Genomic DNA, 25,999 nt, shown 5'->3' with positions numbered 1-25,999 from the left:
AGTTCCCAGCTTCGTGCTACTTTAAGTTTCGAAATATGCTAGTGCACAGTGTGGGAAGTTCAGCCCAGGCATTGCCCCCTGACAATAAACTGCAAAGGGAAGTTGTTCACTTGATTTAACACCAATTTAACACCATCACTTTTCTTCCTTCTCTCCAATTCTTCCCTTCCCTTGCTCCCCTCCCTCCTTTCTCCCTCAGGCCTGTATAGATGAGAACCTGGACATGGTGAAGTTCCTGGTAGAAAATGGAGCCAATGTCAACCAACAAGACAACGAGGGCTGGACCCCTCTTCACGCAGTGGCGTCGTGTGGCTATCTGAACATAGCAGAGTGAGTGAGTTTCAGGCTGTTCTGGGTATTCATAACACTTTCCACATCTTCCTCCTTGGAGCAGCTACACAGACAACCGATGCTCTGAAACTCATACATCTTGGAAGCAACAGTGCAAGTGGAGAAGATGGATTCCTTCTTTTAGCAGATCCTTAGTTTGTTCCGATGAAGGTGGAGCCTGGTTGTCTTTTGCTGATCCTATTAAAATGATTTATGATTCATTAGGTACTTCAGCAAAAGGGAAACGTGATGGCTGAGAGGCAGGCACACCAATCCATGGAGAACTGTAAGCAAGCAGAGCTCTGCTGCTGCTTTTTATGTAAATAAGCCTGTGAGCAGTATTCTGGTTGTGTGGGGACTTTAGAGAGAGAAGTGCAATGTCCTGGGCTCCAGAGTCACTGATAGGCCAACAACATCATTTCTTTTTCTTCATATTGAGTTTTTATGTTTCTGTTACTTAGCGTACTGTCTTACAAAAGACAGAGAAGCAAATAAAAGTGACTTAATTAACCCAGTTGAAATTAGAGCATTTTTCTATTTTTGAGTGCAACACAAGATACTGGGTGCAGTATGGACATAAATGGGTGACCGGGTTAGATCAGATAGTCTAGTGAGCACAAACACTAATAAAATACATAGGAAAAAAAGAGACAGTAAATATTACTGAGAGTTTTCTCCAGTAGATGTTTAAAGCAAGGCAGTAACCTGCTGAAAGGGGCTCCCAATAAAGATGTGACTTTTGGCACACTTACTGATTCCAGGGCTTGAAATAACATTCTGTAACTGATCTGAACACTCATTATGCTCACAAAGCATTAAATAGTCTGTTTGTCCCAGAGAAGGTACTGATACCAGACTCCTTGTTGTACACCAAGTTGCCCTGAGAGTTTGAGAATTGCCCAGATGTAAGACCTGGAGTGCTGGAATACTTGGAACCAAAGAACCAACAAACATAAGGAGTAATTTCCTGATTCAGATCACTCTTTCTGTGATAAAAAGGCTGCATCACAGGCTAGAAGAATAAGGGAAAAATAGTATTTCACAAGATGATCCTCCACAATGTATTCTAACCAAAAAAAAAAAAAATAATCTGTGGCTCAGTTACTTCTGTGCATTGTCCTGCTACTGATTCTGTATCAGTTTGTTGGTTTGTTTCCTGCCCCTCTTCCAATACTAGTTGCTTTATTCAAATACATTATGATTCTTTCCCAGTCATACCATACTTACATGTATATATTTAGTCCACCACAGCTACCAGAAAGTTACTGCGGTAGGAATACTGATAAGTATTTATCAAAGACGGTGGTTGGTTTTAAAATTTATTTTCAAAAATACCTTTACCTTTTCTTACCTCACTGGCATTTAAAACACTTTTTTCTTCAGAGAATTTTGTTGGTTACAAGATGTACAAGCTGAAGAAGGCATTAATTGTTCCTGAATGAACTTTTGGTATATTTTTAAATAACACAAATTAAAAAATAGATGATAGCTCAGATTATCTTTTGTTCTCATCTTTTTTTAAAAAGCATAATCTTATTAGATGAGTGCAAGAACTGAGGTCATTTCAATAACCACAGAGAAAGAAAAACTATTTGCATGAGCCACTGACCAGGGCCCTTGCATTTAACAATGAACTTTTCTGGAGTTGAAATTTGATAAGAATATGGAACGCTCATTTGAACTTGAATGAGAAGGCCAAATACCTTGTTCTGCCACTTGCTTTACTGTCTAAGTTGCTCTGAAGCCTGCACATGAGTTCTAATACATTGGTATGGGTCTCGTTTCTGTAGGTATTTAATTAGTCATGGAGCTAATGTGGCTGCTGTGAACAGTGAAGGTGAAGTCCCATCTGACATCGCAGAGGAAGCAGCCATGAAGGACCTGCTTCTGGAACAAGTAAAGAAACAAGGTAAAGCAGTGGTGGGGTTGAATATGTGAGTTAGAACCCCAAAGAAAGAGGTTTTGTAAAGAAATCCAGAAGGCTTTCTGCATGGCTATAGATGGAGAGACCCGAAATCTGGACTGAGTGGCAGCAGAGAAACTTTGCTTCAGTAGCAGAATGTTAGAATGGAAGCAGAAGGTTTGTGTTGTGCAGTCTCTGTCCCTGTTAGCAGAATTGTTAGCAGCAAGACATCACAATACCGAAAGTTGATTTGTTTGATACGAATGGAATCTGCATCACTGGAGGTATTCAAAGCTTGGATGTGTACAGCTCTGGGCAACTCGATCTGGCTTTGAAGGTCTGCCTCCTCTGAGCAGGGATTTAGGCTGGAGACCCACCAGGATTCCTTTATATGTAGATGATTGCATGACTCCAGGGGTTGGGGTTGGGTTTGCATGCTAGATGGAATCCAGTCTTCTCTAATCAATGTGTTCTGCTTGGCACCTAGTGGATTTTTGCGGAGTTGGAATGGTTTTTGTTTTCTTTAAGCTATATTCAGGTATAATTAAGAAGACACCACTCCTTTGCTACCTCTGTTGATCATGTTGCCGTTCCACTGTGGAATCGGTAATTGTCTGTATGTGAGCTGGTTGTTATTCATGCGACTGTTCCTGTTGGAAAATTCACACAGAATCATGCTTTTTTCTGGTAAAGAGAAACTTTCACTTTCTAGTCTTGTGGTATTTATGACAAAGTTATCCTGATTATGTTCCCTTTTCCCATCCACTTTGACTTAAATAGCTCTTCTCTCATGCTTACTCTGTGCAGGTGCTTGAAAAGAATTGTCTTGTCAGCCTTTGTGTTACAGGGCTGGTCGAACCGTGCCCGTCTCCTCTCTGCAGCCAGGCTTCCTTGGGTGACCAGGAAGACAGAGATCCTTTCTTTACATCATTGTAACCTGCCTCTTTAAAGTGGGTGATGAGAACTGCAATAACGTAGTTGAAACCTTACAGGGCATTAAGGCAGTAATTCTGCCTCTGCTGCAGATATTTTGCCTGACACTTCTTAGGATTCTGTTTGGCTTTTTCATTGCTTCACCACATTAGCGGCATCCTGCTAAGATGCCCTGAAACAACCATCTGTCTCCACTGAGAAGTTTCCCATTGACACAGTTTAAAAGGATCATAATTGCTGGAATAAATGCGTTATAAGCTTCAGACAAGCGTCCATCCAGCTCTTTCTTCAGCAGTAGCTGAAAGCAGATGCCTAGGGCAAAGTACAAGAACAGGACAAGCTTGTATGGTTCCCCTCCCAAGCATTTTCCCAGCCTCCAGTCACCGTGCCTCAAGGAATTCCTGAGCCAGATGGGCTTTCTGCACATTTGCAAATCCCCCGTGGATCTCTATTTTGTGGACTTGTGCAGCCTTTCCTGGGAACTCCAAGCATGTATAGCATTATATTTAATAACTACAGATGTGCTGCTACCCTTCTACAAATTTCCAATTCTTGTTTTAGTCTTTGCAACATCCTGCAGTATTTCCCAATTCAGAATCTGAGTTGATAAATAGTATTATTATTATATATTTTTTTAAGTCTAGTGCCCTACAGCTTCCTTGGTAATCATGTTGTTGTTATATTGAAAGAATTAATCCATAGGGACAGTTGCTTTTCAACACCATTCTTGATTGTTTTTGAAATTTGGCATCTACTTCATATTATTTTCCCAAGTCCAAGAGCCCTAGCCTGGTTAATCTTGTATGGGGCTGTACCATGCTTGTGGCTGATCCATCATCCTTATAGTACTGCATTAACATGAAAAAATCCACTCACTAAAACAAGCCCGAGATAGTTTTGCCTCTTGTAGGTTTGATTGAAGCTGCCCCTCAGCCAGAAGCACCTGCTCTCTCCACAGAGTAGCAGTGGTTTCCTCAGGTGGAAAACTTGTCCCTCTTGTTATCAACAAGGCTGTGTCTTTATTCCAGGTGTACGTATCAGTGAACTCACTTGTCTGACTTCATCTAAAGCAGATCTCTTAAGCCACTGGAGTAGACTTTTCTTTTTTCCTCCTTCCATCCCCAGAATGATTTAGAACTGTTTTACCAGAATCTGGTGGTTTGCAGCTCAGAGGAATTGATTATATGTTTCTTTCAGAGCGCACAGCATGAGTGGCCTTAGTGCAGTCCAGAGATACCTGTACATGCAGCTTGCTGACTTACTGAGCTCTGAATGAGCATGCAGTTGGGCTTGTGCTGGTCTTGCAGAAGATGTCTTAGGATCATTTCTTCACATTTACACTGCAGATTGCGATTGCACCATTGTTTAATTCAGTTTGCTGTACTGTTTGTGATGAGTTGGTTATTTCAGTCTGGAACACTGCATATTTCGAATGCAACCCTTCCACCGTGCCGGATTCACGGCTGAGCTGGTAGTTGATCAGGCTGGTTTGCAACCAGTGTCTCAGCTTTTAGATTTTGTTGCTTGTTTTTGTCAGACAGCTTTGAAGTTTCTGACAGTGATGCAGGAGTTCTCCCAACTCCTAGAAAAAGCTTTTGCTGATTTTTGTGGAAGATGGAAAAGAGGTTGCTAACACTGTATAGCAAATAAAACATACGGTAAGTTCACTAAGTGCATGAGAGCTTTCACTTGATAATCTCTTCTGTACTTTGCTGTCTTAGGTGTAGACCTAGACCTGGCAAGAAAAGAAGAGGAGCAGCAAATGCTACAGGATGCCCGACAGTGGCTGAACAGTGGGAGAATCGAAGACATAAAGCAGCCCCGGACAGGTGCCACAGCTCTTCACGTGGCTGCGGCTAAGGGCTATTCTGAAGTGATGAGGTAGGAACTCCATCCATGGCTGGTACACTGAGTTGAGTCTGGTTTCCATAAGGAACACATCCAGCTTTATGGTTGAGAGAAATGTGTTTCATACCTAGATCTTTATGCTTTCTCAAAAGGCTTTGTAGAATTATGTGCCCAGCTGTGGTGGTTCACCTGGATATGTGTAGGGGTTGGAAGGTTCCCTTCTGTACCTCTAGGCCTTTAGGAAGGTTAAAGCTTTTCTGAGACTGAGACATAAATTAGAAGGTCAACTTTCACTATGAGAGTAATAGTTGTAGGGCTAGGAAATTAACCCTGTCAGGGGTTGAAAGTCTAACTTCAGCCTACAAGGTGACAATACATGCTGCATGGCCATCACAAACACCCCAACAGTTTGTGTCCAGCTCGTCAGTCTAGTAGGAAAATGCAGTGTCCTCCCCTACCTTCCTGTCCCCTGCCACTTAATGCTACTGCTCTTGCAGCCATCAGCAGTGACAGAGAGATCTCACCACTTAACAGTTCTGTTTCTGCTGCTACAGCACTAACGAGCTTATTATGAACATAAACGTGCCCAGTGTGGCACTTCCTGGCAATGAAGCATCAATATTTTTACAGGTGAGATCAAATCAGGGATTCCAACAAGAAAGGTTTTTTCACCGTTATTAATGTTTGGGTGGAGCTACCCATAAAGATCTATCTGCAAGGTTACTCCATTTCCCAGGTTAAAATCCTTTCTGGAAACATTCATCCAGCCTGATTCCTTATTTCATAGCTTTAAGTGCCATGACTTGATGTGTAAGAGCTGCTTCTTATCAAGCTCTAGTAACTTTGTTATTCTTCATGTTTCCTCTTTGTATTCATTCATTAGAGCTTATAATTGAGTTATGAGCTGTCTGCGCCTCTGCTGTGCCCAAGACCAGTAATTCATCACAGATCATGTGGAATAGAAATCTAATATCTCCCGAACAATACGGGATGTCGATCCTGTGGGTTTTCAGGGGAGGGCTGTGTAGCCAGTAGTCATCAGCAGAAGCTGCATTTGCTGTTTGCAAGGTGTCTAGTTCTGATCAGCTACTCCTTTGCATTAAATGTTGTAATGATAAACAGATCTCACAGAGAGCTGACGTTATTTCACTCTCACATATTTTATGGCCACTCTGTGAGTTCAAATATAAAGCTTCAGTGACTTAAACCAAAGGCGCTGAAAGCTAGAAGCTCACTAACTCTCAAACGAGACAGAATTTGTCTGTGACCTTCAGTCTCTTAACAACTACGTTCCTCCCTTTTGCCAGCTGGAGAATCAACATAAAGTCAGAACCTGATTTCAGATTTCTTTCTCTGTGAAAGAGAATCTTCTTCACAGAGAAAGGTGCAGGAGTTTCAAGACTGTTCGTGTCATTCTGGGGTCATACTAGACTTCCCCTGAGCTGGAGGAAGGTGGCTGTGAATGGTGGAAACCCACCATGGAAACTGGCAGTAGCAGTTTTACTGAACTGGCAGAATTCCCCTGGGATGTTCTTTAATATTTAAGCAGCTGGATAATGGTTTTGATACATGAGTGGCTCAGTACTTTCACCTGATCACTTGTGTACTACTGTGCATATGCCTCTAAAGTTTCAGACTACAGTTGTCTCTCTTTTGTTTTGTTTTTAAATATTCAAGCCCCAGATGCTCTGCAACCCTAGCACTTTGCTCTGATGGAGGAGGGAGGCAGGTGGAAGGTGCACAGCAGTGACAGGGATGCAGGGCTGCTCCCTGGCAGGTTTTAAGCTTTGGCTGTGCAAGGTCTAGGCTGCAAAAGTGCTGGAGTTGTAGATAATTTAACTGACGAATTTCGCAGCTGGCGATCAGTCGGTAATGTCTCTGCTTCTTACCTGGCAGCCCTGCCAGCGTTGGCTTTTTACAGACCATTCCTACAGCGTGTCCTTGTTCACCAGTAGAAGCAGCACTGAACTTGAGTTACCAAACGTCCTGTCCATGCCAGGTGCTGTGCCAGTCCCTTGTCACAGGGGTTACACTCCAGAGAGATGTTGCTGGTTTGTTTGGTGCCTGTGTGAATCTGGTGGCTCTTGTCTGTTGCAGCAGTTCGGACTGGGTCACCAATGCCAGATTAGAAATGAAAATGTTCTCCAATTTAGGACATGCTCAAAGGCAATCTTATCAATTAGACTCATTGCAGCAGGTGTTTGCAGTGCCAAAGTCACTTCTTTCATTGCACTGCACACTTCTGTTACGTGTGTGAGCACATTGACTGGGACATTGCTGAGATGAATAACAACAAAAAGCTGCTGGCATATTTTAAACCACGTTCCCTACTCTGTGGCTTATGGCGTGACCTCTCTGTGGGCAGAAATCCTTCCTGGGTGGGCAGGACTCAACACTGCTTCTTTTCTCAGGCTCTTGATCCAGGCTGGCTTTAATTTGAACGTCCAAGACAACGACGGCTGGACCCCGCTCCACGCTGCTGCGCACTGGGGAGTGAAGGAAGCTTGCTCCATCCTGGCAGAGGCGTTGTGCGACATGGACATCAGGAACAAGCTGGTTAGTGAGCGCAGGTGTTGGCACAGTGTGCGGTGTGTTTTATACCAAGATGCCTATCACCTTTTTGCCATAATTGCTTATCAACTTGATCCAACAACGTGACAGAGTTGTATGGTGAGCAATTGTCCTGCACGTGTACTAAAGCACCAGAAGATAAAGACTCTTGACTGAAGGAAGGAAAAAATGATTTCAAGCTCTACCAGGAAAGATTAGTGATGAAACTTTAGGACCAAGAGCGTGTGAGAGGATAGGAGCTAATCTGTGTTTTCCTATTTTAGTGTAATCCTGACAAATTAAACAACAACAAAAGTCTTGGAGTGCACAATAATACACTAATATGAAGGTACAACTTATTGAAAACTCACGAACCCTTGAGAAACTGCCAGTTTAAAATCCTTCCTGTTCTACAGTCTTGGTCATAAAAAGAGAAATCGAAAAATTCACTTGTGAGAAATGAATAAAGAAAAATAGGATATTTGTGAGAAAGAAAAAAAAAAAAACACTTCTAATTGCTAGAAGTTTCCTTGAAGAGCCCGTGGGTTTTCAAGAGCTGCACTGTGCTTTTCCAGGGTTGTTCTTTGTTTTCCCTTCCCTGCTGTGATGTCCAGGCAGTGTCTGTGAGCCGCTTCCTGCTGGAGCGGATTCAGTTGTGCCATGACTGCTTCTGTAGTAGGAAATGAGGTTGTGTTTACTTGGAACAGCATCAGGGAACGAAAGCAGATGAGAACTTGGTAGGAGAATTGCAGCACTATGTGGTTTGAGCACATCTATCTGTGCTGCAAGCTGATGCAAAAGAAACAGCTCCAGGAGAAGGACCCGTTTTACCACGGTGAGCTCTCTGGCATTCAAAATCCCGAGAATCTTTTTTTGTTCTAAATGCCATCAGAAGCTTCTCCAAAGTGTTCAGAAGGCATGTGGGTTTACTACTTTAATAGACTTGAGAAGAAACAGATGCAATTATATTTGCTGCATTCAAATGCCTGCTCTTTCCTGTCAAGAACTATTACCTCAATAGTCAGATGGCCGAGACGATCTGTATTTATTTGGTCACTGGCCGTCAGGTTTCATTATGTGTTGTTAATTATATTGGTGGTTATAGCTTTAGTTATGGTATAAATGGAGCTGATTTCTCATTTTATGCCCCAAAGTATTTTTTCTGATGTACTTTATTTGTGAATGCCCCTGGATGTGGGAAGAGCTCCCAAATCCTTTGTCCTGCTGATGATTGTCAGCCTTTCAGGAGGTTCATATACGTAATGATATAGTAGAAAAAGTTTATTACAATCCTTCTAAGTCCAAGAGTGTGCTTTTTACAAGCCTGGAAACTTTAATGTATTCCTCTTGGCTTAGATTTGATCAGCAGCTCCTCCTCTGATCGTGGATCGCGTCTTGAAACCACCATCACTGCCACTTGGCGTTCGCTGCTGTAGAGTGCAGCAGGGTGCATTGCTCAGCATCTGGGGGGGTGTAGTGTGCGCTCAGTTTTGTTCTTCACTTGTAAATAGTGCTTTCTGGAAGACTCACGGCATGCTGTGTTGGCTAGCTTCTTGTGTTCTTGTACTGTTCCAGGGCCAGACGCCGTTCGACGTGGCTGACGAGGGACTGGTAGAGCATTTAGAAATGCTGCAGAAGAAGCAAACTGTGGTGAGATTTTGGTTTTCCACCTCTCCAATTACGTTTCTGTGCACAGGTGTTCCCTAAAGAATATGGTGTCAACACAGGCATGAAGCTGAGGTCCAGCGATTTTTGTTAGTCGTTCAGAATCTTTAATTGCACCAATATTTTCAGTAGCTAGAAATCTAGAAAACTGGGTGATTGTATCAAGAAGGTCAGAAGCATGCTGACAGGCAGAATTCTGTAAACTGATAAGGAACTGTAGTCATCTTTGGAGTTGCTCTTCTGTAGTTACTTTTAGCTCTCTAACACCAAACTGCTCTTTACTTAATGAGTGACTACCCAAGTCAACTTTGGGTCTGTATTTAAGGAAGTATGCTGTCACTGGTAAGAAAGATATTTGTTATCACATCTGCCTATCTTACAATAGGGAGACTTTTGATTGAGTGAGAAGAAATTATAGTCTTCAGGGAGTTCCAGACTAGAAAAAAATCAGTGATTTGAAAACCATATTAAAGTGCTGTTTCATAATGCAGTGAAGATACTGGAAAGAGTTACAAGTAGAAAGTTGCTATTTAAAAAAAAAAAAAAAGGCAAAAATATATCTTGATCTAAGTAAAGCCAAAAAGTTGGTTTGGGATTACATTTTTTCCTATTTCATCTGGTCTACACAACTATATTGCCTGGGTGCTTTCAAAAAATAAACCAACCTTCTTTTAAAAATAAATAAATAAAAATCTGAAGGTATCATTTAAAATGTTGAATTCAGAAACAGACATAATGAGAACATTGCTGATAAAACCCAGTAAAGTATTTTGAGGAACTGACAATGTGGGTGGTAGAACTCGAACTCTGATCATAACACAGCTGCTGTCATCTTTAAATAGCACCCTTAACATTCACAGAAACTTTTTAAAAATTAATCAGCTTCTCCCTAAATGAGGTGTTGATAAATACTACCAGCGTTGTACTGCGGGTTTCCTCCTATCTAACTACACCAGGATTGTGCAGATAAATGTAGTGTTTAGAAGAAAAGAAAAATAAAAACAACCAAAGGAATTTTTTGGATGGGTGCTAGCCCATTTTTAGGCTTGCTTTGGAGGGATTAGCAACCCCCCTTGTTCCCTATATTAGTTGCACTATATAAAGGCCTCTTCCTTTTCATTTATTAAATGAGTGTAGCAAGAAATAATAGAACTGGAAAGAAGAGAAGAATCTTTTTTTTTTTTTTTTTCCAGTGGATGTGCTTTTTTTTTAATCGAAGATCCATTTCATTGTGTGTGTTTATCGTGTGCCACTTTGAAATCGCTTAAAATAGAAAGCTTAATTTGTTAAGGATAAAATAGGCAGTTCCAAAACACTTCTCTAAGTGCATTAGTTCACTTTCAAAATGGCTCTTAAATCAGAGTTTTTTAATCTAAAACTTAAGTACAGAATACAGAGAGGAACAATGTTCTATCCCTGCTAAAAGATTTGCTGCTGTTACAGGAGAGAAAGGGAGTTCTGTTTGCTGGAAGCAAATTATTTGATTTGTTAGGATTTGTTTTTCCAGTCTCTGAATTCCCTGTGAATGGAGCAGGCTGTTTCCCACGCTTACCTTTGATCCACTTCAAAAGTTTATTCAGTTTATCAGTATGCTGTACCCCAAATTTTGGCATTGGGCTGGTCTCTGTGTGGCTTTTCCTACATTCAGAATTTGCAGAGCTTTTGCTTCTTGTCCCAGTGTCAGCTCCTTCTATCAGACGAGGAAGAAAACCATGCTAGACACGATACAAAGGAGACAGGCTTAAAAGTGAGCCTCTAATTGCAGTCCCTTTTTTTTACCTCAGCTGTCACTGTGCTTTTTAGACTTTTTGGTTACTGGCTTGTCCGTCAGTGGTGACAAAATTCACGCTGCTAACTGGACAAAATAGTTCAGCTGCTGCAGTGATTGCGGATATTCTTGTTCGATGCATTGTGCTGGCACTTGAGGGATTTAAGAAGTGACCCACCCTTGTGGAAGATCCAGCCGGGACAGGGCGCACTTGAATACTTTCCTGTGAGATAAAGTAAATAATAAGTACACGGGCAGCAAATTTTAAATTGGTTTCATGTGCCTACAACCACGTATGGACAGAGCTCTGTGTATCTGTGTGGGCAGAGGCAGGGCAGTACCGTGAAAGTTACAATTTGACTCTGGGTCCCAGCAGGTCCTGCCCCAAACTTCTGTTAAGTTCTTTGCTGCTGGAACCTAAGGCGGTGCTCAGTGTCCTGCTACGTGCTTCTGGAGCTCTAGTCCAAGACTTGGACTCTTGCAGATGTGTGTCTGTTGAGCTGGCTTCTTAAACAAATTCACAATCTAAGAAGGTTGGGATGGTCGTATGCTGGGGTAATTATTGGAATTGTGATGAGGTGGCTTGTTAAGATGTCTCTCTTTGTTCTTTCTGCAATCTTCTTGGACTTCTTGACAGCTACGAAGTGAGAAGGAGACGAGGAATAAGCTAATTGAAGCTGACATGAATGGCAAACCTCAAAGCGGACTCTTCACGAAGTACGTTTCCTTCCCCTTTGAAAAGAAGCTGTACAGCATGTAACAGGAGGCCAGCTACATCTGTACACAGTCAGCTGGCCTCAACTGCTTTAAAAAAAGTCAACTGCTGTTCATGCTCATTTTCACGGTTCCTTTTAAATTTAAGTTCTTTTAAATATAATTTTACATGTTTCTTAGCATACCCATACCCATAGAACGAAGAGTTGGCTTGGTGTTTGGTCCTCCAGCTTCTGCTCTTGCTGATTATCATTTTAACCCTCAAGCTGAAAACTACAGCTTTGAAGCTGCAGCCCTGGTGATGAATTGTGTAATGCTAGGAAAAGAGAGGAGGCTGCATTTCTTTGGACTGAGAAATGCTTGCAAACTTAGGAAATGCGAGACTGGCATTGGAATCCATAGAAAATTGGCAGTGCTGGAAGTGCTGGGATGCAGTCTGTGGACTGATTTTTGTCCTTTTGCATGTTCTGTATGTAGCAAAATTTGTCTAAGTGTTCCTGAGAAATAGAACACAAAAATAACTCGCCTGGTAATCCTTAAAATTTCCATTTCTTGCAGCAAAGAGAAGATTCTCTATGAGGAAGATATGCTGAAGTCCATGGAGATGGAGGAAGAGAATAAGGACTCTAGCAGTTCTAGCTCTGAAGAAGAGGAAGAAGCTGAAGAAGATGAAGGTTCAGAATCAGATGCTGAAAAGGAGTCAGGTAAGATATAGTATAGTTATGGATATAATAATTAGCCGAGCAATAGTAGAAGTTTGGGTTGAGAACTGCTTTTTTTTTTTTGCTTAGTTGTTAAGACATCCTGAAAGTCTTACTTGAAGTGTATACATGTAACATATGGAGCACTCTATAGCTAGTGTACTAAACAAGCTTATCTAAATGCTAACCTTCACATCAGCATAACTTTTGCAGAAAAAAATGCTGTGGATAATATTTTAATTTCTACTTCCAGCTCACTTGAGCTTAAGATAACGCATTGTTCATAGGTTGTTTTTAAATAGTTTTTTTTTTTCTCGTTGGCCATTTTCGGATGAACATTTCAGCTGCTGCAAGATGGTAGAAAAGCAGTTGAACATGTAGGAAGTTAATAGCCTGTTGTATTTTGGATCAGAGAGCTGAAATGAAGGGCTGATGATGTTCTATATAATTATAGAGATGAGGAACTTTTTTTCTGGCGGTGATGGATCATAATTGCAGAACATAGTGGAAAATAGGAATTAAGTACATCAGGTGACATTAGCCTTTACATTATAGCATATTGCTGGCATCTTGCTGCTTTTCAATCTTGTTCTTTTTCCATAGTTTTTCAGGCTTCCTTAATGAGTTTAAATAACATATATGTGCAGCATAGATAATTTAAATAAAGATACTTAATTTCATGATAAGCCAAGACTTGCTTGTGTTTAATTTTTCCACAGAGAGAGAGATGGATCTTCAGATACGATGTGCTTAATGGTTAAACTATTTTTAACATCAGCTTACTTGGCCTATATCCCAGTTATAAATAAGTCCTTGTAGAGAGGTGTAATTTAAAGTTTTGTCCTGATTCTTGTATCAGTAAAATTGTCACCTGTGTTTCAGTCTTATGAATTAAAATTATTATCGCAGTATGAGAGGTGTTGAGAATCCAGGGTGATCTTTACAAAGCTGGTAGCTACAAAAGCTGTTTGGGTATGAAGGCAACATGGTGAAATAATATCTTGGCTTGTAAATTGAGCAAATGTAGTGGAGAAGTCAGTGGTAGAAAAAGGTGTTTATTAGAGGAGACATTTATTTGCTTCATAAATCAACATTTCACTAGGCAGCAACCTTTTAAAGCAATGTGCCAATTCTTGTAAACATAGTAGGAACTTGACCAAAACACCTCTGAAGTATGTATAGCTACAAGAAGTGGAGCTACGTGGTGTTCAGTTGATTTGGGAACAGCATGGGGTTCTGCAGTATGGAAAGTGCTACAGCACTCACCATTCAATTTTATATACAGCCAAAGCAGGTCTTTTGATTGAGTTAGTTCACTGAGCAAAGCATGTTATGCCGATCTATTTCAACCTACTAAGGCTAAAATAAAACCAAAAAATATTAAAGTGATGCTAAAAGATCAGGCTTCAGGCTTTGTTACCTGTGCTGTCCTTTCCAAGAGAGATTATTGGCTCCTTCGAGAAATTTCAACCAAAATTGAAATTGCACTGTAAACTTCTCAAATCTGTAATTAAAATGAACATAAACTCATGCAAGGGGATGTGGATGTAGTTGTCATCTGTTGTATTTGTGAAGGGGGTGCACATTTTTGGTACTTTTTAAAACAAGACTGGGATTACATCAACCCATATGTTATTGAGTAGAAACCAACTTCAAAGATAAGTAGAGATAGAAATAGCTTTTCATAGAAAATTATAAATGTCACAGTATTACTAGAGTTTGAAACACAATCTTAAGAGCAATTATACTTCTTTTTTTTTTTCCTGCCAGACATTTTAATTATGCAAGCTTAAATGGGAAATTCAGGACGTACATTTATGAAAATGTGAAAATTACTTCCCCGTTCCTCTAAATAGATCTTTTTTTTTTCCTTAGATTTAATGTTTACATATATAGCTTTGTAATTCTTAGCAGGATTATTGACCTAAAGTGTTCGAAGTGCAGATTAAGAAAACAAACAAAACAAAGAAACAAACCAAAAGGCATCACACTGTTGAAAGTGAGCTTTTTAAACCAAAAAATGACTGACTCCTTTTCTGCCTGAGCACTAGACAGGACAAAGTAAAAGCTGGCAGTGTAATGCAGTAGTTTAACTCGCAGTATGACTGGGGGAACGTCCAGTCTCAATAAACTTGTAGGGTTTGCAAAGACAATGGAAGGTTAAGAAATACGAAGAGTTGAATAGTAAAATTGCTGGAGTGCCTCAGAGTAACACGTTTCTTAAAATCAGCGACATTCTTCAAACAAAAGAAGCTAAGTGCATTAATACCATTTTATTCAGCTTGGGGACAGTTAACAATTCGGCACTGGGATGTTTATAAACAAAGAAATGTATGAAATTCTGTGGTCTGTGTCTGGGCTAGTACCTATTACAGCAGGTAATTATTGTGAACTGAAGCAAACCGGGGAAGACTGGAATTCCCTGACACATTTTGGAAGGGAATCGCTGAAGAACGATGCTGTGCTCATCCAGTCCCTCACTGTGGTGTGCAGGGAACTTCTGCCCATCCTTTTCCTGCAGTTGACTCCTTTCAGTCACGTTGCTCACAGTTAGTTCCTTCCAACCTGTCATTATCCCTTAGGCTTGTGCCCTTGCAATTAGGTTTGACCCTAAAAGCTGCCCTCTGCACTCCAAGCTTCCAGAGCAGGGTCACAGTCAGCATCCAGCCCAGCCTGTAAAGCCTGCTGGCTGCCAGCTCTGTCCTCCCCATCCTGCAGAGCTGGGGATTCTCATGTATTTTACAGGCTTTGCTCTTAGGAAATCAACAAATGGCAAGGATGCAGTATTTTATTTATTTATTTACTTATTTGTCTCTGTATTCAGCTTCATGGCCAAGGTCTGCAAGGAGAAATGAGAAACCTTCTGCTCCTTAGGGTGTTAGGCTGGGGAGATGAAATGCTCGGTATAGAGGATGCTGATGGCAGTCCATGAGACCTTCCAGGGGGAGAAGCATCCTTCTTAGGGCGTCCTTAATCCTGGAACTATCAGTCCTGCTGCCTGCCTGCTACTTTTAATGTTTCTCTTAGCTTGCTCTTTTCCATGTCCTTTGAATCCTCTGTTCTAAGGGTGAGAACATTTGTTTCAGAAACTGATCGCCGAGCTCCAAGGTGCCACCCTCACAGATGCTCTGTACCAAACTGCTTTTTATATGGAATAGGAGATTTGTGGGTGCCGCATTCCTGGAAGTGCTCAAGGCCAGGCTGGGTGGGCCTTTGGGCAACCTGATGTGGTGGGAGGTGTCCCTGCCCACGGCAGGGGCATTAGAACTAGATGATCATTAAGGTCCCTCCCAACCCAAACCATTCACATACTGCAGTAGCAATGGCACGTGCTGCTTTTCTTCCTGAGTTTCACAAGGGAAGAAGAAAAGTCCCCAAGAGGGAACAAAATTGTGGATAAAGTCTGTCTATCATCCTTAAGGTGCTCCCTGCAATGATTTTCTTATCTGGGGGGTGAAGTTCAAAAGGTTTGCTTGGCAAATATATCCATCTGGTGACTGTGGAAGTATTATTTAGTGAGGAATATTATTTATTTCCTTGCAGAAAGGCTTGTTTGGCTTTGCACTGACATCATCTTTATGATCTAAGGCATGCTGAGGTCACAGCAACTCCGAACTTGAGTTGAGCGCACAATGTGCTTGTAAAGAAGGGCCTTGGAAAGTGCAATACTGAAACATGTGGTTTCTCTTCTTGTTTAAAATTATAGAAAGGAAGGAAGAGTCCTTTGCCAACCACTCCAGCCATGAAACCAGGCCTAGCATCACTGAGCAAATACCACCACCAGAGCCCAACTCCTTCACTGCATCTGCCAGAAGAGTAAGTGAATTTGGAATCAATGGGGATTTGAAGAGTGCTTGGAAGCAGTCGGCTTTGCTGGGAAGTAGACGCTCTGAAGCTGACTTTCAGAGGAGCAGTGAGACTTGAACTTAGGAAAGCCCAGTCGTATGCAGTTCTGATACGGATGCTGTGTTAACAGCAGTATGGGACTAGTGCAAAGAAGGGTGTTTGTATGATACAATGCCTCTCCCAGCCTCTTACCCTCTAGAACAAATTGCTGTGTCCACAAGAGAAACCTTGCTTACCACAAGTGCTTTGTGTTGCTGTCAGTCCCGAGATAGCTGATGCCAATCTCTTACCAGCAGGAGATCTTTCACCAAAGGCTGGTTCCTGCCGATATATCAGCAGTGAATTTGGCATCATCATCTGAAGTGCCTCTAACTTGCCAAACTCAGTTTATTCAGTGGCAGGATGTTACAGCCCAGTAAGCAGAGAAGATAAAGTTTGCATCTGACTAGATAGCGAGGCAATGAAAGCTTTTTAAAGGTGAAGGAGAGTTACGGACATCTTATCTGAATTCTCCAGCTCTCGTGTCACTCAGCTAGGTGGCACTAGGAGGCTCTGTGTTTGGTTGAGGACGGGTATCTTACGCTTCTGGTTTGTTTTGTTGCTCCAGAACATGGAGGACAGCTGTACAGTGCAGGCACTGTGGAAAGATCGAAGTACACAATGCATGACAGAAGGAAAATGTTTCTTGCTTAGTCTCATTTATTTATTTATTAATTTTTACTTCTTTCATGCTATTACGTCTAATTTCTTGTCCAAATTAAAGAAAATATTGCTCCTCTGTGTGTTGTTCAACCCACCCAGGCTTACTTAGGAGGGGAAATATTAAAGGTAGTGTTAAGGGTGCTGGGAAGTGCTGCAGTAGCCAAGAAAAAGACACTGCTAAAATACTGCAGCGATAGTATTATCTTTGCAGCCTTGGTAAATGACTTTGAGGGCCAGAAGTCCCAAGTAGAGTTATTCAGGATTATGTCAGATGTTTTATGATGCACAGAACATAGTACAATAATGTTTATGTCAGCTTTGACCAAAAAGGCTGTCTGCACCAGTATCTATCCTTGACAGTGACTGTCAAGATACCAGAGGAGATGGGAGAATTTAGCTGGACTTCTTTCCCACTTCCAGCAGTTTGCATTTCAGGGATTGCTGAGCCTGCAGTATTAGTTGTATTGGGTACCCCTCGTTGTACTTTTCCTCTGTGAATTTGTCCAGTCACTATTTGCGTGCCCATAACATTTGGGATCCTATAACATCGAGTGGCAAGGGATTGACTGTGTATTACACAGAGCTTCCTGCACCTGTTTTTTTTAAGCCTGCCACATGTCAGTTTTGATTGCTGCCCCTCGTTCCTGTGTGGGAAGGAACAATGAATAATTGATCCCTTTTCGCCCTTCTGTGTGCCACTTAGGATTTTGTTGGTCACATCTCAGTCTGAAGACTCCTCATGTACTGAATCATTTCTCATATACTGAATCACTTCTCATACAGAAGTGCTCTCACTCTACTCGTTCTTGTTGCCTTTCCCATGGCAGGGGTTGGAGTTAGATGATCTTTAAGGTCCCTTCCAACCCAAGCCTTTCTATGATTCTCTGAATCTCCCCCCTTCTGTACTGCTTCTGAGCTGTGGAGTCCAGCACCGTGCATGTTATCAAAGTTGTGGTTGTACAATAGCACAGGTATTGTGGTGTTGTTTTGTATTTTATTCCTTTCCAATAACTCCTCATTTATTTATTTGTCTACACAAGTTCATACTTGTCTTTGCAGAAGGACCTGTTGTGGTCCCAGGCTCCATTCCTGCGTGGCAGTAGGCATCTCTTTGTAAGGCTTAATGACTATAGCTAACGTCGTGCATTTGAACTGTTCCTCATATCTGAGGAACAATGAGTGCCTCATGGAACAAAATGCACAAAGGTCTGTCCTGGCTGTCTGGAATGCGTGCTTACCTGACCACAGAAAGATTTCAGTTAAAGGAGCTTCTGCAAGCCAGTAGTCCAATTTCTTGCTCCAAGCACAGGCAGCTTCAAGCCTCTATCAGGTTGCTTTGCTCTACAGGAATTGAGCTGAGTGCTGGAAACTCCGTGAGGCTGGATTGTTAGGCAAGGAGAGCTGCACAATGACACGAGATTTCTTTCATCATCTGTCCTTGGGGAGGAGGGCACTACAGCAGTTTGCAACCCTGTGAGTTCATCTTGAGCTACGTTGTGTACTGAAAGCTAAGCAGGAAATCAAAGTGACTCCATCTTACATTTTCAAGTGTAGCCCAGCAAGAAGTGTGGTTTGTTGAAACACTTTCAGATCTTAAATTGTGCATTGCAGTTCTCTTTTTCCAAATGTCCCTTTTTCTCCTCTGCAGTTCAGTTGGCTCAACAAGTCCGATGAGCAGAAGGACGAGTCACCTTCATCGTGGCGGCTGGGTCTACGGAAGACTGGCAGCCACAACATGTTGAGTGAAGTTGCTGCTACGCGTGAGGCTCAGAGAGATAAGACTTCTCTCTATCGTTCTTCATCAAGTCCTCGGATATCTGCATTATTAGACAACAAAGAAAAGGTTTGGCTCATCTTCAGCAAAGATGTTTTCATGTATCCCAGTTGAGCAGAGTTTATCCCATCACAGTTGTCCTTGCATAACTGGGGTTCAGTGCTCCTTTGACCTACTTCCTGCTCAATTTGAAGTGGGCTGCCAGGCTGGCATGGCCCATTCTTTACCAGAAAATATCTAATCTGAACAATAGAACGTATCTGCTGTAGAAATTCCCATTCACCGTAATTTAAAAGGATTCCTCCTATACCCGTTAGCTGTATTTGTGAGTCCCATTCCATGTATTCACTAGCTGTAACCAAGCTGCCCATCTTTAATTAGCTGCCCAGTACTTTAGTTAGAAGCTGCTTTTATTATTTAATTAGAAGCTGCTTTTATTCACTAACATGCTGTTCTGCAAATCATGTTCAAAACGGATACTTTTATGCTGACATGGGCCTTGCCCAAGAAAATACCTTAAAGCAGTTGTTCCTAGACAAGAGGGTGCTTTTGTAGTCGAAGAAATTTGGATGTGAATTTAGTTGTCACTGTATGTGCTGTAAATTTAACAAATTTACAGTTGAATTACTTTTGCTTCATCAGGATAAAGACAACAAGAGCTATCTTGCCACAATAGCCCCCAGAAGACTAAGCAGTACAAGTGATTTAGAAGAAAAAGAAAACAGGTGAGACTGAACTTAAGGCTCAGCTTCAATCTTGTAGACTTTCCTCTTGTAGACTTACCTTTTTGTGTATTAATGCTTCATATTTGTTGTCAGTAGTCCTGACTGCACAGGTAATCACAGTATTTGGAGATTTCTCTGCTCCATAACAGTCCTGGTACGTTGTCTTGCATTTAGGTGAGCAGGACAGTGGATTAGTTTCTCCATCCCTATATTCCTACTTATATAGTCTCCCTCTGGGAAACTGGATTTCTGCCTGCTTTTTCATTTTATGTGTAAGTGCCTGACTTTGTAACTGGCACCTACACTTGTACTTCTGCCACTTGCTCAATGGTTGCTGTCAGTCCTTTTGTTCATATCGCCGTCACTTTTTGATTCACTGGAGTTTGTGAACTCTCTCATGTACAGAACTGTTTCCATTGCAGGGGCTGTTTTTACAGGAATTGTTTGTAGTTGCCTCTGAACAGAACCAGATTAGCAATGGGATAAATATCTAGTATATCAAGACATGGTTGAATTGCTTATCTCTGCAAACAGGTTCTCGTGGTTTGGAATAAAAATTGGCCTAGCTTTATTTCTAGAGAGTTCCACAGTAGTGATAGAAAGGCACAAACAGAAAAGTTACTGTGAGCAGTAATTGTTGTGAAAAAGTCACAGGAGATGACCACCATGAGAGAGCTTCACAGTTTGAGATTCTTTTGCTGGAACCTCCCTGCTGTGTTCTTGCTTAATCTCAGCTAGCCACTGCGATTTGGACTGCAGCAGACAACTTGTGTTTAACTGACTGATAAGCCTGAGCGGTTTTGGCAGTGGCTTGAATTGAGTGGCATATCCAGCTGACTGCTGATAAGTGTCCTTTGCTCTATAAAGCAGAGTGAGGAGGATTGGACTGCATGAACAGATGGTGCCCAGATGTACTTTGTAGAACAGATTTTTCCCAATATTCCTTCATTTCAAAACAGCTGAGTATCACTTTATGGAACACAGAGATGTCTGAAAGGACATCAGGACAGATACTGCAATTGAAAAATGAAAAATAATTGTGGGCTGACAAGGGTTACGTTACACAGTTAAGGTCCTGTCCAAAACCAGACCAGAATATTGCTAAAGCGTGAATTAGGAGAAGGAGCCCTGATTTCAGATAAATATGATAAATACAAAACTAATAATTTATTCATAGATTGTCAAGTAGTTTTAGATACTGCCAAATGTTTGTCTGTTTTCTGCTGCTGTATATAGCAAAGGATTTTTCATACTGAGTTGTTTTGACTTCTGTCATTGCCTGAAAGGTTGGAGAATAAAGAATTTCACTGCAGTTGCAATACCTGTCCATTTGTTCAATGTTGTTTGATACAAGGTGAGAGGAGGAATATCAAGTGATGTTACTTAATATTTTACTCTACTTCTGTGGACAGCCTAAATTTCAATTGCAACTTTTCTGACTAGAAAAGGATCTTGTTCCTCTTTATGCAAACATCACATCATCTCGTGATTCTTAAATAATGCAGCTGGTAATCACAGAAACTGATGTGAAGGCCAGCAGAAGCATTTCAAAGAGATGTCACCTCCAAACAGTAATGTTTATATGTGGAAGGGAAGGATTTGTGTTGTGGAACTGTCAAAGACTGAAAGTTTTTCTAAAGAAACCTTGTGGTCTCTCCTGCATTAGAGAATCGGCCGTTAACATAGTGCGGAGCGGCTCCTACACCCGGCAGCCATGGAGGGATGAATCCAAGGGAAACGAAGCTCCCCATTCTGGTGCTCCTACTACCTACGTATCTACATACTTGAAAAGGTATGCCCAATTCTTTTACTTAGGTTCCCAGCAGTCATTCCTTCTCTTAACATGCCTCCCAAACTTCAACTCTTTGCCTTCTGCTCACTGCATGAGTGTAATTGGCCTTGAAAACTTCTTCTGAAAGCAGGAAATGAAAATTAAGATTTGTCAACATTTGTCATGCTAAATGGTCTTCTTAAAGACTGTCACTTTTGTTGACTTATAAATTGTTGTGCTGAATTTAAATGCTCTTGTTCACATAATTCAAATGCAAAATGTTTTGCCTCAGTTTTATGTTAGTATTATGGTTAGATAATAAAAGGGAAATTGATCATAAAAAGAGAATAAAGTAATTACAGTCTGAAATCAATGTTCAAATAGCTATTAACAGGTAAGTTGGAGCTTAGCTGATTTGGGTTTTCATTAGTACGTGTTTATGGCATCAAGATTATCCGAAAAATGGCAGTGTTCTTATGCATGACTTATGACACTTGTTAAAGAGCGTGACTGATGTCTCCAATCATTTACTTGTGGCAGTAAGGAACCAGTTTCTGCACAGTGTACATGACACTGTAGAAGCAATTTCTGATTGCTGGTAGATTAGCCAAGCAGAATCAGAAAAGCAGTGCTGTACATAACTTCCATAATAGTCAGTATCTTTTAGCTCTCTGGAAGTCAGAGGCTTAGTTTCCTAGAAGTACAAGGTAATGGCCATCTCTGAATGAGGTGAATGAATGTCCTCGGGTAAGGCAGATAATGCATCACTGGGCTTTCATCCATGTTGTGAGAAGGAGGATCAGCACTTTCTGCAAGTACTGCACCATCACCTTTATTTTAGCTAGTATGGAAACCATCAAAACAGCATGTGTCATGGTGCAAAGCCAGTTGTGCTTGAGGAAGAGGGCAGAAATGTCTCAAGGTTTTAGATTCCTTCACCAAATTCTAGACCCTGAAATAAATAACTGTCCTGAAGATGGAACGATTGCTTGAGATTTGGGAAGAGGCATGCTTTTTGTGTTCTCATCCTCATGCTGGTAGAGGTAAGTTCTGTTCTAGGATAGGTCCGTCCAATTGCTGGGCACATACAGACCCATTCCCACAAAAGGTGAAACAGCCACTTCGAGCAGTAGACTCTTCCTGATCTGCTGATCCGTTCCAGTGACTTCACATCTATCCTGGGACATGATGACAGGCCAACCTCCATAGCTCTCTCAAAAGGCAGGCCGACAAGCAGCAGCTGATTACATTGGAAAACTTTTGCCTCCTGCAGCTGGCATGCCTTACTGTTTTCCCTAGTATGAGAGACAGTCCAGTCCATAGCACCACTAAAAGGGTTATTGAAATTTTATGGACATTGACTGTCTATCTCATCTAGTCCAGAACCAGCTGTAATATTACACTCACACAGTTGTACTGTATTCCCTTGGTTAAACTGTACCGAGATCACCTAAGGTTTTGGCTGGCAGTGGTATTTTGCTAACAAAAATATCCTGTCACAAAGGCTGAATTCTGGCCTTTTCTAGGAGGGTATTGTATTATAAGCAATTACAGAGAATAACTTTGCCAGCTGAGGAATAAAGGGTATTAGGATAATAAAGGATATGCGCACTTTTCTACAGTTTTGTATGATTTTACAAACAACAAAACCACGATCAATTTGCCCTCTGTCTCCTAATGTTTTCTGTAGAAGAGCACAGGGAAATTAAACATAATTGTATTGAACCTCTGATTTCTCCAGCCTTGTGCCTCAGCTTATAAGATGAGAAAGGGAACCTGCTGCTCGTTACAGATAAGCTCTTTGTCACCAGAGTTTTGTTAACATTTGGAAAACACAACTCCAAAGGATAAAAGCTCATCCTAAGAGAGAAAGAATTAAAGTGAACATGACATACTTGTATGTCACTGACAGGACAACTGCTGTGCATCTGCATTTCCCCCTCACCTTAGCATTTAGCTAAACTCCATGAAGATACCTAGTTACATTCTGCAAGCACTTTTATGACCCCCAAACAAAGAGTAAACAACAGCAACAGCATCTTAAGATGTTGAAAATGGCTTTTCTGCAAAATTGGGACAAAATAGCTTGCGTTAACTTCGCAAATGCACTTCAGCTCTAGTTGAAGTAAATGTTAAACCTCTTTCTCTAATGGCAGTGATTGTCATTCATTCTGCTTACTCTCTGGGTGTACCACTAGTGAAAAAAAAAATCACAAACCCCTTTTCTGACAACCTTTTCTCCATTTTAGTGCATGTTGGCCTTTGAACAGCCAGTTCACATCAGCTCTGTGTTAAAGTGTTTGGAGGAGAACTGGTGAGCAGATTGAATTAATTCAGCACCCTTCCTTCGACATCGGCCATAAGAGATGCCTCACACCAAAATGAAATCACCTTTTCAGTTTTCTTCTTTTTACATATTTGCAGATACTCCTTGCTATTTTTGTTGACATAAAATCCATCATAGCAAGCTGGCCCAACCATCCAGACTCTAGGAGGCAGTCCACACTCCATCAGCAGTTTGTTTTGAAGACCAAGTTGCAGAAGCTAGAGTAACTTAAGAGCAGCCTTCCCCTCTACCCTTGCTTTCAACAATCATTAATTTTGGAGCTAGGGGTCCTGCTTAAGCCATGGTTCTTACTAGTGACCACTGTGACCTGCTTCCTTAAGCAAATCCCATTTTGCTCTCTGCAGCACCCTGTGGCAGAATATTTAATTTAAAAAAAAGTTACATATTTTGGGCCAACATATTTTTTAGTGTATGTGGAAGCCTTTTAAGGTTTTGAAGGTTTTAAAGATTTTTTTTTAAATTCCACTTGCCTTAGCTGTTTCCAGAAGTATTCTTTTTACTGATGTGAAATGTTGCTTTCCATTTCATTGCTTATTCCCTCATGGCTATGTTATGGTGCGATGTTAGAAAATGAATAGCAGTGTGTTGGTGCCTTTATTTCTAATGTTGGATTCTTTAGCATAAATTCATGATCCTCCTTTTTACAGATTTACATGAACACAGCTGTTAATTAACAAGATTTTCCAGCTTACCTTTTTCTTGCTATTTTCTGGTCCCGTTCACATCAAATGTGAACAATTTGAATAAATGTCTTGGAAGCTTCCCCAAACTGCGCGGTGCCACCCGTGCCAGGTGGCACAGCGGGGAGGTGAATTCCCATGGAGCTGGCGATGCCTCGGCTCCCTTCTTGTGAGCAGGAACGAGTGAGTGATGCCCCAGCACCACCTTTCCCTGCCACCCGGGGCCTGTGCATGTAGGAGCCGGCCCTGTGCCATCACCAGGCTCTTCTCCATTCCCCCTTCTTCCCATCTCTGCTCTCCAGGCACCTGGTGCTCCTTCTGTCCTGTCTCCCCTTTCCAGCCACTGCCTTTTTGCTTCCGAAGCACTTGTCGGGTCTCCCTGAATAACCCTCCCACCTCTTCCCTGACCAAGTTCCTTGTCTCTTTTGCAGCCCCCGCCTCGCGCCGCAGCCTCTCTGCCTTGGGTTCTCCTGGGATGGTGCCACGTTGACCCTGCTCCCCCCAGGGTTGCCTCCAGCTTTTCCCAGGCTTCTCCTCTTGTTCGTTCCCCTGCTGCATGCTCCGCTGCAGTCATCGTCCCAGTACTCCAGGCCCTGATTTCTCCCCCTCATCTCTGCAACTCGACGGCTGCTTGCTCTGCACGCCCACGCCAGCCAGGTTTAGCTCCCCGCTCTTACCCTCCTCCCAGCCCATCTCCAAGGCTTCGCCTTTTCTTCTGGTGCAGTGAGCCAAGAAGGAGAGGCATTTTCTTCCAAAATGATTTCCTGCTCCTGCATGCTCCGGGCTGGGGCTGGCTTTCCAGAGGAAGTGTTGTGTAGAGCCCAGTGGAGGTTGCTACCTGGTGACGGTAATTTGCTTGTTCCTTTGGGACCTGGACCTGGCAAGCAGCCATCAACTGAAGAGCCCAAATGTAACGTTCCTCCCCGTGGAGGCCTTCCAGGATGCTCCAGTCTCTCCTTTGGCTGTCTAGGGATCAGCTGCTTGTTCTGGGCTGGCCGGCCTTCTTGGCATTTTATATGATTCGCAAATTGAGTGCCCAAGTGAATCGGACGGGTTCCTTCCTCTGACCTCCTGTCCTTGGCTGTTGTCCTGCCCCTTCCAAGTTTTATTTCAGCCTCAGGCTGCTCTCTGACTCTTGCTGTAGTGGTAACTTCCAGTCCCAGCCCAGTTACCCTGGCTTTCCCACAAACATGCATTTTTTTGTCCTGGTCTGCTTTTCTTCTAGGTCAACTTTTATCCCCGATGTATTTTGTCAACCACTTTCCTCCATGTGTGCTTGCATGGGAGTTGTTAGGATGCAGGAGGTGAGACGAAGCCTTCCTAGCCTTTGATCCTGCAGGCAGCCCAGTCTGACCAGTAGCAGCCAGGAATACCAGTTGCTGGGTGTGTCAGGTGTGACGGGATCCTAGAGTGTGCATGCATGCAGACAAGGAGCAGCCTGGCTGTACGTGGGACGTTTCAATCAGTCTGTTTTTAGAGGTGTGCGACTTATCCCACTTCGGGAGGATTTTTTTCCGGGTAGATCCTCATGGGAGAGCCCTCCTCCTTTTCTCCAAAGTGTGAGCACTTAGAGCATTTCAGCAGTACTGGTTTTAAGGGTTTTGCCTTAAAATGGCAAAACGTGAATTTCCCTTGCTCATTCTTGAATATTTTTGGATGGTTTTGGTAGCGATTTGCCAGATGTACAGAGTTTGTGCCAAACGTGCCTTCAAGAAAATTAGAGCTTCAACCGTTCATCTGTG

General features: G+C 42.0%; 1 protein-coding gene across 9 annotated transcripts in view; it reads left to right on the top strand.

Annotated features, from left to right (window-relative positions):
- The window catches only part of PPP1R12B (protein phosphatase 1 regulatory subunit 12B), a 112,656-nt gene that overhangs the window by 27,253 nt on the left and 59,404 nt on the right, over window positions 1-25,999 (top strand). For 5 of the 9 annotated variants that reach the window (XM_084497639.1, XM_084497646.1, XM_084497645.1 and 2 more), the window contains exons 2-13: window positions 200-330; window positions 2,121-2,239; window positions 4,888-5,047; window positions 7,426-7,570; window positions 9,140-9,214; window positions 11,635-11,714; window positions 12,270-12,415; window positions 16,119-16,228; window positions 18,609-18,803; window positions 19,377-19,459; window positions 21,126-21,251; window positions 24,689-24,796. In XM_084497639.1, coding sequence (XP_084353765.1) covers window positions 200-330; window positions 2,121-2,239; window positions 4,888-5,047; window positions 7,426-7,570; window positions 9,140-9,214; window positions 11,635-11,714; window positions 12,270-12,415; window positions 16,119-16,228; window positions 18,609-18,803; window positions 19,377-19,459; window positions 21,126-21,251; window positions 24,689-24,796 — 1,478 coding nt within the window. The remainder of the gene's footprint in view (window positions 1-199; window positions 331-2,120; window positions 2,240-4,887; window positions 5,048-7,425; window positions 7,571-9,139; window positions 9,215-11,634; window positions 11,715-12,269; window positions 12,416-16,118; window positions 16,229-18,608; window positions 18,804-19,376; window positions 19,460-21,125; window positions 21,252-24,688; window positions 24,797-25,999) is intronic. The other 4 variants (XM_084497644.1, XM_084497647.1, XM_084497648.1 and 1 more) reach the window with 2 other exon arrangements.

This window comes from Aythya ferina (assembly GCF_964211825.1).
Source record: "Aythya ferina genome assembly, chromosome: 25".
NCBI lineage: Eukaryota > Metazoa > Chordata > Aves > Anseriformes > Anatidae > Aythya > Aythya ferina.
Note: the sequence above shows the minus strand (reverse complement) of the source record. Positions and strands in the feature narration are given on the sequence as shown.